The sequence below is a fragment of the Anas acuta genome, chromosome Z, assembly GCF_963932015.1.
Source record: "Anas acuta chromosome Z, bAnaAcu1.1, whole genome shotgun sequence".
In the NCBI taxonomy this organism is placed as follows: Eukaryota; Metazoa; Chordata; class Aves; order Anseriformes; family Anatidae; genus Anas; species Anas acuta.
The window spans coordinates 70,425,027-70,440,495 of NC_089017.1; the positions used below are offsets into that span (position 1 = coordinate 70,425,027).

At 38.3% G+C, this 15,469-nt stretch overlaps 1 protein-coding gene across 4 annotated transcripts in view; it reads right to left on the reverse strand.

Annotated features, from left to right (window-relative positions):
- The window catches only part of MSH3 (mutS homolog 3), a 113,704-nt gene that overhangs the window by 97,991 nt on the left and 244 nt on the right, over positions 1 to 15,469 (reverse strand). Inside the window, exons 1-8 of one of the 4 annotated variants that reach the window (XM_068666213.1) lie at positions 15,321 to 15,469; positions 15,114 to 15,237; positions 13,867 to 14,090; positions 10,339 to 10,542; positions 8,830 to 8,946; positions 7,939 to 8,058; positions 6,537 to 6,680; positions 5,369 to 5,535 (exon numbers count right to left, since the gene is read on the reverse strand). In XM_068666213.1, coding sequence (XP_068522314.1) covers positions 5,369 to 5,535; positions 6,537 to 6,680; positions 7,939 to 8,058; positions 8,830 to 8,946; positions 10,339 to 10,542; positions 13,867 to 14,090; positions 15,114 to 15,153 — 1,016 coding nt within the window. In that variant the 5' untranslated portion in view covers positions 15,154 to 15,237; positions 15,321 to 15,469. Of the gene's footprint in view, positions 1 to 5,368; positions 5,536 to 6,536; positions 6,681 to 7,938; positions 8,059 to 8,829; positions 8,947 to 10,338; positions 10,543 to 13,866; positions 14,091 to 15,113; positions 15,238 to 15,320 lie in introns of those variants that run through there. The other 3 variants (XM_068666212.1, XM_068666211.1, XM_068666215.1) reach the window with 3 other exon arrangements.

Here is a 15,469-nt window from a genome sequence, read left to right on the forward strand (position 1 = left end):
CATTCTGTGATGCTGTGACCCCACCTGACACTCAGTTAAAGGCAGAAGAGACTGCCAAATCAGAGACGACATTCAGCACTTCACTGACAGTGTAAGCAGAAAGGGCTTGAAACTGTACTTACAGAGGTCCTTCAATAAAAAGAAAGAAAACGTGTATTGCATGTAATGATGGAAGACCAGCTGTTTGAGGGATTCAGTCCCAGGTAATTTGATCGTATCAGTGAAAGGGGAGGATAATTTCCTTCTGAATGGATTTGAGGAGGCAATTCCAGGCAGCAAACTCCAGGCTGAAGGCAATGCTGCAGTATTGAAGTAAAAACAGAAACCTGAATGTCATAACCAGGAGATAAAAAGTCTTAGATGTATTACAGGGCAACAAATAGCAAATCCAGCTGCAGTATAAACTAAGCAGCAAATGATTAAAGCCTGTGTCAAAACTGCCTCCCATACCACAGGCCCAACCTAATTGGAAGAAGACATGATGGTCTGCAAGCAGAGTAACATGAAAAATCTGGGGGCATGGACAAGAAGTTAGTTACCATATCATCCCTATTTTATATTGTTGGCCAGCTATCTGACAGAGCAGGTTTAAATAAAAAACTGTGAAACAGTGCAGACTTGGGTGGAATGATGCTTTGGAGCTCAAAGAATGACACAAGAGAACATTACCCGTGTTTGCATAAAAAGGCCAAATGGAAAAAACGAAAGGAGAAGCTCTGGAGCATCTGAAGGTTTGCTGGAGAGAAGCAGAGCATTTTTCAAAGAAACAAAAGGCAGGTATGTAAGAAGACCAGGAGTGACTGCAAGGGAAGTGATTTCATGAAGACCAGTACAGACCAACTTCTAATACAGCCAGTGTTAAGGAAGTATTGATCCTTGACAAGGAAGAGCATGGAGTGCAGAACATGGCATTCTCCCGTAAAAACACACACATATATTTGCAGGGAAGAATCTTTTCTTTGTTTTCTAGAAAGAAGAAAAACTAAAAGCATTAAAATATTTTCCTTCAGCCAGGCCAACTCTCGCAAACAGATGTTACTAAGGGTTCAGGAACAGAACAGTACCCGCCAGAACAGTTTGTTCTGAACCACTTTCCATAGCCTACTTTTAACTTAAGGATTGCTTTTGAAGGAAGGCTCACCACCAAAGCTGACCTCAAGTTCAGTGTCCTTGAATAGTATTTTCTAGTGATTATTTTTTATGGACAATGTTTCCCATGACATTGGCAAGAGGACCATTTCATTTACCACCTGAAACAGCAACAAACTGGAAGAAAATGAACATGAACCACACCACACATTTAAAAGCATTTGTTTCCATGAGTTTTAAATTACCAAGGGTGAAAGTTTACACAGAAAAACACGTAACTTGTAAAAAAAAAAATCTACAACACAAGTCAAGCTATTTTTTAAAGCTTACCATTTTGGTAAACAAACACCAAAGTTTGATCCAAATGGCTAAGCAGAATCTTTACAAAAAGAACTTAGCTTCTTTCAAACCAGCAGTAATTCAAACCTATTGATTTTAACGCTGAGATTTCTGCCCCCTCTCCCCCAAGAATGCAGTTTAAGTGGCTTTGTAGTAGCTGAATTAAAGCTCCACTCTATGAACAAATCATACAAACATCTAAGTATTTAACTTTACTTAGTGTTCATTACATTAATGTTTATGCGTAACTTGGACACGGAGCACTTCAGAACTGGGGCTGTATCTTCCATTTACTCTGCAAACTGCTTTCTTGGGTACAGCTCAAACAGCTGCTCTGAGATTGTTCTTCCTAAAACAGCTTTTCTGCTGCTTCACTCATTTATTAACCTACTATAAAATCTGTTTAATTCTTCCCACTGAGAGACCCTGTTTTCAGCCACATATAAATATGTGAAAATATTTTCTCCACTCATTTGCAGTATTAGCAAACATTTACTCTGTACAATTTCAAAAGTGAAGAAAGAGGCCCCTTTCAAACGTGTATTTTAATTTACACTTTCATTTCTGACTCAAAATTCTTTTCAGCTATTTTACATTAATACATATATATAATTTCTAACATAACGAAGCATTCCTTAGGCTGAAGTACAATCTCAGTGATTGTCAACCATATTAAGACACTAAAACACTTTTGGTGACTTATTTGGCTCTTGTTTCTAATAGAAACAAATTTAGAACAACGGTACTCTGCTCCTCAGCTGTTCTTTTCTTCCTGTAATGTGTGTGCTTTTGATGCAAGTTTGGCTGTGAAAATTTACACAATACCAAAATAGAAGCACCAGTAAATACTGTGAATGATTTAGCTGAGTCTGGACATAGCTGCGGTGGCAACAAAAAAGAGAAGAATAGGAAAAGGGGAGCACAGCACTACAGAAGAAATATGCACGTTATGTATGTTTAATTTTTGAAAACTAAAGACAGACAGACAAGTACACTGCTATATACCCTTCATCACATTTGGTCTTTTTATATTATTAAAAAGAGAGAGGGAGGAAAAAAACAACACTTAAAGCAAGGAGATACTTCCAACTCTGTCAATACAACTAGGCATTACAACTGACCACGTCTGCTGCCATAAAGGCCCAGTCTTTTATCTTGACAAGTTTTTCTTTATTTGTTTTCCAACTGTCTTTGAGCACACTCTGTACAGGAGACCTAGCCCACATCACGTTGATCTAATACGCAACATCCAAAAGCAAACTGTCCCCCAAGTTATTCAGACAACTCCTGGTACAACTCTTACAAGACAGCTGCATACAGGGAGAAAGACTCATCTCTGCTCCTACCTGCTCCTGACACCACTCCAAGCTGTCTGTCTGCTGGGACTGATTTTCTCTCCTATCCATACCCTGTTTTTTTATTGTTTTGTTTTGTTTTTTAAACTTTGCCAGTTTTCCACTACATTATAAACAAATTAAGAGATGATATGCCTTCACGAAATACAAGACCCCAGTTCCAATGGGTTTAGTCAGAAAGGTCTTGTAAAAATTGGCAATGAAACCTCTCCCAGCTAAGAGATGCTTCTTACAAGGAGTTATCAGAAAAAAAATGGAGACAAAGAATGAAATTACAAGTTAATGCACAACTACAACTGAATACTTTAGACCATTCGGTATGTGCAAGAACAAAACTAATACCCGTATAACAGCAATTATATAAAAACCAGAGCCTAGTTGAAAGCAGAAGAAAGGAGGATACTGGAACCACTTAAATTAAGTACTTGAGGGCCCTCTAGCGGTTAAATCTTTGACATGAGAAAATCAATAAACAATTGGTTTAGATGTGACACTACCAAAGCATACCTAAGGAATGTGTTTTATTTTTTACCATTCCAATGTAATTAAAGACGATTAGACCAGAGAGTCACCTAGTAGGTTTTTGTGGATAGTTACCAGAAGGGGGGAGAAAAAGCTATAAACTAATATCTGCTCACAAGATCAAGTACTGGGATATATCTTTGGTTCTTAATAGAAATGAACAGTTACCATCTAACACCTTCAGCTGTGCACGATCAAAAAAAATTAAAAACCACAACCGCTGTCTCAAACCTACATCAGAACTTCCTTAGCATACAACTAAAATACTTGTTCCTGAGAAACATGCTTGCTTTGTCTGTTTTTTTACATAACTTTGCTTTCTTTCAGATTCCACTAAATTCTCAGTACACAACACTAACAACAGTGAAAAAAGTTTTTAGTCTTCATCCTGGTGTATTTAGAAATATTTGGGACATACTCCTCTCTAAATGATCTACAAAAGGAATGTCATCAAAGGATTACCAGGGCAAAAACGTTGCAACATTTGTTGGCAACTGGAAAGTTTCTTCCTTCCTAATCTGACAGGAAGAATACTTCCTTTATCTGCCCAAGTCTTAACAAACCACTGCACTGCAAGAAAACACACGGATGTTGCTTGCCCAGTAGACCTACAGTCAGGCATCGACCTTTTCAACTCCTTATGGCTTTGCAGTCCACACAGGAGCTGAGGGAAGAGAAGACAAGAGCACACTTCACTACAAAAGGTAAGCATCACTATGCCACTGAACAATGCTGAATACACCACTTTCACAGGCCACATTTTCTTAAGCTCCCTAACACTGACTTGCAAGCTTTCAGTCCCTCTTCCCACTCTGGCCTCTGGTACACTCATGCCCTTGATAGCTGAGTACAGCAACATCTGTGCAAACTCCTACAATGTGCCGTGAAAGCAGACTGCCTACCCACTACTTCATGTCAGCTTTTTATTTTTTTACTTGTAAAAAGGGACAAAGAAGGAGTACGCTGACAGGTGGGAAAGGAATGCCTGTGGAGCAGCCTGATTAAGCTGATCAGCTGTCTGGGGCATTAGAGAAAGCTATGAGATGGTGACACAGGCAGAGTTTAAGTGAGGGAGTCAAGGTAGAAAGCTGACAATCTGTCAGGTGTTTACTGCCCGTGTGATGGTGATGCATTTGTCTGTCTTTACAGTATGGGAAGTGCTGACATTTGTATCTTCCCCCTAACACACAACTGTGTCTATGCAATGCATTCATTTTTCTTTGACTTTCTTTAGCTCCTATTGTATTAACAGGTAAAAGGAAACATTTCTTCTGATTATTTCACTCAAAATAGAAATGCCAAACTCTACTCTGGTTCTCTACAATCAAGAGCTGTGTGGTTTAAAAAAAAATACAAAGCTATTTTCCCACAAAAATTGTATCTGCAAGATTTTGAATGTTTTATTCCCTTCAACTGTCATCCTACAAATTATGTCCTATTTTGGCTTTATACCACAGTAAAACAAAAATTGAAAACATTTAACCATTTTACCCTTGACACAAAGACAACACAAAATATAAATGGATGATCATTTACAGTACTTCCAAGCCTGTATTCAATTTCAAGATAATGTAATAGCACAAGCAAAATAAAATACCAGTTACAAAGTTTTTTTAATATGTATTTACATTAATAGAAAAGAAATTTCATGCCATCTAGAGATACTAATACTATGACAAACAACAGCAGACACGGAGCACCACTTTCAAATCCCAAAGATGGGTGCATCAACGCTAAAATAAAGCCAAAAAAAAAAACCAATAAAAACATGACTGGGAGTGTGGGATCAAGATGATCTAAATGAAAACAAAAAACGTTTAGATCCTCTAATCTTTCACAGGCCTGAGACAGAAACCCTGAATTTCAGTCTAAATACAAGTAAAGAATGAGTGTTCAGAACTCAGTAGGATCCAGAGCATTTTTGACCCAGCAGCAAACTACAGACATTTTGAAAAGGGCTTTTAGGGAACTATACATCAATGCTTGCCTCTGGATATAAACCCCATCAATAGCTTAGATTTAATTAAAAACAAAAGCAAAAAAAAAATCCCCATAGAACATACCTCATGGAGGTTATACTGTTGATGAGCTTTTCAGATTGATCTGACAAGCTGGATGGAAGTATTAGTTCAACTGGCTGCAGGCGCAAAAGCCGACTCTCTAATTCTAAGCGAGATGCACAATCCCGAAAACTGTCAAAAACAACTTCTCCTGTAGTTGGTTGGATTGCCTGTCAAATAAAATAACATATACACATTGGGTATTTAAAGTTTCAGGGAGCATTTCAGTAACAAAAATTGTTAAGCCAGAAAGAAAAAAATTTATATATAGTATAGAATTTACATAGCACCATCAGACTTAATCAAAGTGGAAGATCAAAAATGCAATTATGTTCTTCAGATCTATATAGTAGGAAGTTTGAAAGACTATCACAACTTTGTGCTGGTAAATCATAACAAAACCTTGGAAATGTAAACGTGCTCTCATTACTGTCAGTCCCCCACTGCTCAACTCTTACTACTATTAAGAAGCATGCAAATCTACATCATTGGAAGTCTATGGAAGGTACATGCAATTCAGCATTGAAACTAATTGTCATCTTGGCCCGTGCTTTTTTTTGCTCTCTCCCAGCTGCAGTGTGACATTCAAATGCAACTACAATCAAAATAATTTCAAATTAATGAACTATCAACGGAATGGGCTTCCGTTATCACTATGTTTTGCCCGTTAAACAGTTCTGGTTTTAATCTTTACCATAATAGAAAATACAAAGTGAAGTGTAAACAGTAAAAATAGAAGCAGTCTCTTCCTCCATAGAAAGTTATTTTGTAGAGGAAAAAACTGCTCGCATGCTTTAAAGTATTATCCCTAAAAATGTTTATACTCTAAAGTTAGTTTACTAACAGCTTTCTTGTGTTTGGCTGCTAAAAAAAACACAGCTATGTTTTCAAGCAATATGGCAACAATAAACTATGCCGTATATTGCTATTCCCAAAGTATGGATATTGGGAATATCCAGTTACCAAGTCCGAACCTACTGGGTAGTTTTCAGGTATTAAGCCATCACAATTCAAACACGGATGATATCTTACCTATACTGGACCCTGTTATAAAACAAACGAACTAGAAAAAAAAAAACACAGTACAATACTGAACATAGGAAGACAACCATTCACCCCTAAGAAAAAATATATTAAAAACCTAAAATACTAATTTCTCTGTGAAACTTACCATAATGCCTATAAGAATGTCACCTTTCCTTCTGTCTTTTACGTTTTCTCCATTTTCACAAACACAGAGGAGGTAGTTATCAGGGACGTCAGTTGTTACCTCTTCAACATCTACAGAATCGTCTAGCTTCAGCAAAGGGTTCACATGTATCAAGTGTTAAAAAAAAGAAACAGAACAACAACGTTGCACACAGATTTGTGTGGATTATTCAGAAGTCCTTCTAGATTTAAGTCCTTCTCAACTAAATTTTGTAATAGCCTGCTAGACTGAAGGTTTATTTTCCTTTTATTAGTTTAACTCCTACTATCACTTTAGTGAATTTCAGGTAACCGTCAGCAGGAGGACTGAAGTCAGTGGTTATGTTCATATTACATGCAATTACACGATGCAGATTTCATCAGCTCAGGCAAAGGCCATCTTCAACTATGTCTGTGGGTCTCCCTGTTCAAGGTAGAGCAGTTATGTCAAATGTTTAACTACCAGCAGATGCTGCACATGGGCTGCTCACCTTAACCTCACATCTGCAAACCACATGCACCTAACAGAGAGAAGGAAATGCACTAGCATGCAACAATTGAAAAGCAAGCATTAGACCGACTTAAACGAAAGTTAACATCTTAGCACGAGCATTAGGTTAACTTCATTAAAAATTTGTTGCATATCAGTCCACCACGATGGGTCATACTGCTGAGCCTGCTTTCATCAGTTTGCCAGTCACTGCAATAGAGTTTGTATGTACACTGGAAATCTACGTCAAAATCCTGGGACTGTGTAATCTGCCTCCATTATCTGTGCCCTAAGTGCAACCTGACAGGCATTAATCTAACAATCTTTTTAGCTCTCAGGATCTACTAAATACGAGCTTGAGATATTACAGAAAAAACATGACAGAGACAAGGCAGAAGTCAGGAAAACAACGTCAGTGGTCAAAAGATGCTTTCATCTCCTTTTTGCTTTTTCTTTGTTACAACAGCCAGGAGTTAATTACCTAGTTTTATTTTTTTACAGCCTAGTGGTTTTAGTCCCTTCTTTTCACTTAAAGCAAATTGTTGATACCAAACAGTGAATTCTTCTTCCTTGATAGCCTTATGAGCTACTAATGCTGCAGCTCTCTATCAGGTCACACACAAAGCTGAAGATGAGACCTTCAGGAACACTGCAGACTTGGAAAGTCTAAAAACAACTACAGAAAACACAAGCTCTGCTGTTTTACAACAAAACTAAATCCCTGAGTAAATTCTTTGTAAAGTTTGGATGATGTTTCACGACAACATAAAATTAAAGGAGTTTTATTCCCTGTCGGCGACTAAGCACCCATGTTCTGTCCAGGTGATCACACTGCTTTTATAGCACCCCATACATCTATGATTAGATTCGGGAAACAAATTCATTTGAAAAGGATATCTTCTCCAATCAGTGTAGACTTTGTATAGAGAGCAGTCAGTTTCCGGCTGAAGAGAGAGCTTTTGTTTTCTCCAGCAGCCTTCAGTGCTGCGGTTTCCATTTGTTTTATTACTCCAACCTAAAGGCACACAGTGAAGAAACAATATTAGCTCCTTGATTTTAAATGTGTTTTTTTTTAATAAATTCAGTGATTTTTTAAGATGTGCAAACTGCAAGTGCATCACTAAAGCTCAATGGAAAGGGCAGAGGCTAGCATCAATCCTACTAACAAGACTAGGAAGCCACAGCCTTTTCTTTTATTCTCTCTATCCTTTCCTAACTGCCCTCTCAACTTCTTCCTCTGTGCTTCCTGCCATATTCTGAAACAAATTCGCTAGAGTTCATCATTTGCCAGAGAATTATTGCTGCAATCAATTTGAATTCAGCAAGTCATCTTCTGATAAGCAGAAAGTGGGAGGTGTTAATAGAAAGCCACAAAATTATAGGGAAGAGAACAACAACAGACAGAAAGGGAAAAAAAATAGTATGGTCTGGGATGAGATAAATATGGTGTGAGGAAGAAAAACAAATGGAGTACGCATATTTACCTTTACTAAGTGCAAAGGCTGGATAAAAAAATAACTAAAAGAACTGTTCTAGAACTGTTATAGAAAAAAATGAAGCTACTGTTCTTTAAAACAGCAGAGGAAGCTTTAATCAATTTGAATTACATGGCATTCACTAGATCAGAGAAATTACAACAAAGGAAAAGTTAGCCATTTTACTTGCAGAAACATGTACTAATACATTTCCCACTTCTCAGTTCAAATAAGACTCTGGCACAGTAACTGGCAAGTTATTTCAGTGCTATCCTATACTGAACAGCATTTAATTAAAAGCCAGAGATCACCTTATATCCTTTTGCTACAAGTCGTCGCACATGGACAAACAATCTGTGAGTTGGTATACTGGCAGTCATAAAGTTATGATCCTGATGACAATAAATGTTTAGCTCTTTAGCTGCAATCTGCAACATACAAGAAAAAGAGTCAGACAGTAAGTAGTTCAGGTCATCCGCACTAGTTGCAGTCACAACAGAAGTTCCGCAAACACAAACACATCAAAATGCAGTACAGGAGCTTGTTTCTATGACAATACCAATTCACATTTACACTTAGAAGTCCACTGTCAAAATGAAAACATGACAGGAAAAAGCTCAGCATGGTGGGTCCTTCACCTTCCTGTTTTAACATCTTGTCACAAACAGGGGCTTCAGTATCACAGACTTCACAACAGATTATTACATTGCACCTTGACCCTTCCTTCCCACAGTGAGATAAATGACCCAAATAGGGCATGCATGGTTTCTGCAACACAGCTCAACGAAATTTCAAATATTTTTCATAATATTAAAAAAATGCAGACAGAACAATGTTAATGATGCTAAGCTTGCTAATCAACTAAAACACTGAAACATCATTATCAAACAGAAGTGGTGGCTAAATATTTCTAAGAAAATGAATAGCAACAGTTGCTGAAATATGACCTTTTAATATATGATTTGTATTTGCTTTTCTGCCCTCAACAAGAAGGTGGTTGCCCGGAACAGAGAAGGTGGTCTTAAACAGAAACTGCAGTTAAACACTGAATTGGGCATCTGGGTATTGTATTTCTATCTCTGGACTTTAAGTGCTCTAGCAAATGAGTAGACAAATTAAATAGTATGAAGTTGGTAAGAATTAATTATTTCCCAGTAACCAAGCAAAGAGAAGCTTCTCAACTGTCTTAAGTGAAATAGCATGGACCAGACGGTAAACCTTTTTGGGACAGACTACAAACAAAATGCGCATAAGCTATTTATGAACCATCACTTCCAAGTGCTGTTTGCTGTGAAGTACTTTCCAGTTCCTATAGATCTGGCACGTGCGGATGCAGCATCTGAATATGTTTTGTAACTGAACACATGTAACATGTTATTTTCTGTGGAGCTACTCTTCTTGCATCCAAGACATTCTCTGTACCCAGGCTGTATCGATTCATCTACTCTACATCATTTGCTTCACTGTCTTCAGAGCTGAAATATTCCTAGTAGATCTTCATCTGTGCCATGATAATGAACTCATCTGTAGAACTGCTTCAGGTTTAAGTCTGCCACGTAATAAACACTGGGGTGCTACAATAATTAAGTTCTCACTATGCAACCTTATGATTACAAAATAATAGACGCTGCTTTGGTTGACGTGTATGTGTAATGGCTAGTCTTACATTTAAGTATGCAGAGATTTTTCATCTTATTTTCAAGTATTAAAAACACTCATACAATTCATGTCCCCAGGAAGCCTCCTTCTGGAAGCGGCCATAGACCTGCTAAGACACTGACACAATGCGAGTATCTTTCCAAAATCCTGACAAAAATTACCTCTGCATCTTCTCCAAAGAAGCGGTATTTGTATCCACATTCCACACACAACACAGCATCTTTATACTGTTTCTTCATTTCTATGAATTGAAGTTCCAACGGAGTGTAAATGCTTTTGGTTCTCTTATTAAGATTTGTATCTGAAGTATTTTCATAGCTTTTAAGGGATGCGGAAAACTGACTAAGATCACAGCGTGACTCCTCCTGTAAATAAAAGATGGAAAGGAATAGTTAAGAATCATCAAATAAATTCATCACCTCTCAGACCCTGACTCATATTCACAACACAGCTAAAGATTGCTCTTGCAGTAAATAGTCTCCGGAACTGCAACAAGAGTATTAAAGAAGTTATACATAGTACAGTTTATTTGGTATTAAAAGGTCACAAAAGAAAAAGATTTTCCATCACTTCATCAACTTGTTTTACAACAGTTCTTAGACACTTCAGGTGGAAACAAATCCCTCTCGTATCATGAGCACACATCAAGAGACATCCAGGCTGCAAAAGCCTGGCAGTCTACACTAGCCACATTTTAAGAAAAGAATTACCATTCCAATTTACTGATGAGTAATTGCAGTGCAGACAGATTAATGATCCAAAAATCCACAGTAAATCAAGAAATAAACCAACTCAGTACAAGTCTGTTTGCTGTCTCAAGCACCGAAACCATATTTCTACTCCAGTCAGCACCATGCTAGTACAGCAAACATCCCAAAATTATTTATTCTTAAACAGAAAATCTGTACCACAATTTCTAACCCCCTTAACAGTTAAGGCTTTGAGCCCACTTGCTCTACTGTTCATCACTTACATATGTGAATAACATTACGTAGCCTATGTCAGCCAAACAACTTCACCTTTCCAAATTTGTTTAGTTCTGTATGGCAAGCACGGTGATGGATTCAGCCTTTTATTAAGTGCAGTGAACACCACCAATAAGGTGAGCTTCACTTCCATCAACATTCCTTCTAAATTACATCACAACTTCATTAATAAAACTGATTAAAAAATAAATAAAATACAAAGACTACCTCTCCATGTAAGTTTTTTAAGCACATGAGAGCACAAAACACGATTGATGAGACTATGCTGTGAGTGTCTGTATCTGCAAATAAACCTGGTAAGTTCCATTTTCTAAAAAGTACCCCAAGTAGATTTCAAAGAAGGAAGTCAAACAGGTGTTTAGGAGCAACAGTAACTGGGAAGAAAACTCATGAAAATCACACACACTGGGTCATGGGAACATAAAAGGACACAGTCACAAAACAATGGAAAAGAAAGAGCAATTAGCTCTGATGTTAGCTGTGAATTGCAAAATTCCTGGAACTGCACACAGTCAGATCACCCATCTGACAAGCAGACAACACAGCCCAGTGTTAAAAGACAGGTGCTATGCCTACAACTCAGATAGCGTTAGAAGTCTCGATTGTAATCCTTGGCCTTTTAATGCAAGCTCTATTTGGACCCTCAGTCTTCAGCTGTCTTCGATCCAAGGTCCGTGCCAGCACAGCAGTGTGACCTTGTCTCGTCTTATAGAGAAAATCATTGTGAGAAAGCATGTGAAATAAAGCCATGAAAGAAGGTATGAAAAATAAAAACACACGTGGAAGTTGAGCTGTTGCGATGGTATTAAGTTAGCAGCTCAAGGAATTTGGATGAAAAATGCTAACAGGAAAAGGTGATAACTCAAAGGAAAAAGCAGGACAGAAACATCCAAGATGAGCCAAACCAAGGAAGTGAAGACAGCCCTTCTCCATCTGACTGCCTGGCCAGCACAGACTCAGCATGTGTCATATAAAGAAACACAACAGCAGTGCTTTGCCAGGCAGGTCATGAGCCCTCGCTGTCTAGTGAGCACATGAAGTAATAAATGATTGCTCTTTACTTTTCCTTTGCATACACCTTGCTTGCAGAGTCTCTCTGGAAGTGGTTAAAGCTGCCTTATCATCTAGGAAGGGAGAGGTAAACTGCAATCATCATTTCATGTACAACTACCAATCAACTGGAACCACATGCTGTTTGACTACCAGCATCCAAGGATATGAATATGCAGTGGCAAGACCACTATGAAAAGCACACAGGTGTTACTGCATTGGAAGACAACTCTGGTGTGAGAAGGCAGCAGTACTGCACCAGCTGATACGTGGAAGATTAACAAACATGTCTGTTCAAAGACAGAAACCTGATTCTGCAGAAACATCCATCCACCTGACACCCACAGCTTGGTGGAAGGAGGGTTACACATGCCCTTCCTGGCCAAACACACACCTCTACTGCAGTTACTGTAGCACACACATTTTTAACTGTGTATCTGTGCCAGGCACATACTGTCTCCAATGCTACTAATGTCACAAAGATGAAAAGTATTTTACATGCTTTTTCCATATACGATATGTGTAAAACATATTTTTATAGTTCCTGCATCCAGAATTGGTTCTCAATACAGCTGTGAGAGATGCCAAGGTATATTCTTCACATTAAACTAAGAGGCAGCACCTGGTGTCAGTGTAACTGGATGGACAACGGGTCAGAAATTGGGAACTGCCAGACAAGGGTTTGAAAAAGAGAGAAGGAAGCACTTGTCTGTATTCACCATCAGACCACAGCTGCATAATCCCTCATCACAACATAAATTTATTGCAACAAGCTGTTCGTTTCACTCTTCTTCTTTTGGTCTGGTGTTCATACAACCCAGGTGCCCCAGTTTCAAGATTACAACCTTGAGACAGGAAAGGTCAATCAGCTGTATATCCTTCTGCACTGCCACCAGATGTAAAGCTTAGTTAAGGAACAGTTTACTCCCAATGCAATAACAATGCAGTAAGCGTAGAAGAGCCTTTTAGGGCCTGAATACTTCAAGCTGAGCAAGGTGATCCCAAAAAAAAAGTAGCCAACATACCAAATACGCAAAGGCTCCCCTGAACGTGTTCACTCAACTCACCCACAATTAAAGGAGAAGCAAGATACTTTCACTCTTACTGACTTGTATTTTAGGTATCATTACAGTAAGTTTTCATGGCAACTACCTGAATCTTCTGCACATGAAAAGAAACGCTGACACATTTAGTAGTTGGAGCTACTAGCAACTGAATTAAGCTACATCTCAGCAAAACCTCTGAATTATATTTTTGCAAAGACATCTCGTAGGAATTTTACAGCCCTTGTTGGAACTGGTAGAACTGAAAGAAAGCCAAGCAAAGGACCACACTGAACATTTGTTACTACAATATTATAGGTTAACACGTAACTAGAGACACACTGCCAGTGTTTATACTCTCTAGTCACTGCTTATTAACACAATGCAACGTTTAACCATACCTCTGAAGAACTGAGAGAGCCATTCTGCTCACTGGAGTTCCAGGCAAACATCCACACACAAACACTGGTCTACTGTGGTGCTAAACTATTTACTAACAGAAAACAACATACTTAAAATGTAAAAGGCATCTTGAGCCAAAGCTTTCTTTTTTAAACCAGAAAAAAAAAAAAAAGTCATCTGCACAGCACTGGGCCAAAGCTCTACGTACCTTCTGAGCAACCTTTGGGCTAGTGTCCCCACTCTGAAGAGGGTTTTTCAATTCTGAACTTCTCCCAATAATACTGGGACACTTTTCCAAATACATAGATTTTTTCTCCCGAAAACCATCCTCCCGGACTCTGTTACATTGCTGGTCTGAATCACTGCTGAATTCTCTCAGTCTGTCTAGAGTTTGCAAACATATCCTGGGCTTTTCACACTTCTGAGGTTCTTCTTCAGTAAAAATACATAACAAAAAATAGATTAGCAAATTATATTCTAAAATGTCTATTAGAATGACGTCAATACGTAGGGAACTCCAACTTTTTGCTTAGTGTTTCTCTTCCCTCTCCTCTCCCATGGCTTTCATTCTGCCAACCTGACAGAATTGTGCATGCAATTACATTTTCTGGAGAGTCAATATCCCTCACTTGTATGCTTCTTTATACATGGAAAAAGAAGCAAATTTATTTTCTGAACCGATAACTGCAGAGACACAAAATTAGCCAAGAATATGGGGAGATGAGTTATATTTTTCAGCATAGCTTTTATGCAGACAATGTTGTTAGATGATGGTGCCCTTAATGGTAATTCAAACCATCACACCTGCAAAACTGAATATAATACCTACTTAAAAAATATGCAGAGGAAAACTGTTTCACAAGAATTGTAAGTGTTTAACTTACAATTTATTATTTATTACAATAATTGTAATGTAAGTTTACATTAGCTGACCTGTTTTTCTGCTAGCATCATTTGTTAAAACCTTGGTTCAAAGCCAGATGCAACACAAGCATTTTTGACGTACTCAAGCAGCTGACATTTCACAGCTCAGAGCACTGCACTGGAACTATTTACTCTGAGGTGGCCTTTAGGTACCTCAGTCACAGGCCAGGCTCCACGCAGCTGTCAGATGCCAGTCAACCTGCAGGCCGAGTCTAGAAGACAGGCTGCTAAACCAACCCAGAGAAGGAAGTTGTAGCCTTTCTGCCAGGACTTTACCAACTAAACAACTTGTCAAAGCTGAATCAGTTGAAGGGGGTTTGCAGAATAATTTCAGAGCAAGGCTCAAACACCTAGCTTGTGAACCACAAACGTGTTTTGAAAGTACAGCTAGAATGCTTACAATGGCTCTCCAATGATATTTCTTACAATCAACAGACGCTTCTTATATCTGCAGAGAATTATTTTAAGCTTGTCAATGAAAAAATGTTTATTGTATATGAATTCGTGAAGGTTTGTTTACAGTCAACTCACTTTTACCCTGGGCCTTCAGTGTGTTAAAGATGTCATCCATGGTGCTCTGCCGCGCCTTGCTCTTCTTCTCACCTGGTTCATTGTTTTCAGACGACGTCCTCCTTTTTACACCAACTTCAGCAGCCTGAAAAGAGAAATAAAAGAGAGGAATTCAGTTAGGTTTTTGATTTTTCCTTCACCAATCCTCTGTGAAGGGCAAGAATACACCTGAGAACTTCATGGTAAGATCACGCAAAATAGGAATTAACTAATGATATACAAAACCCTTCAGTATTTTAAGGATCTACACTGTTGTTTATAAAACAGGACTGCTTTATAACGGCTTTTCAACCGTTTTTATAACCGTTTAAGCTGCG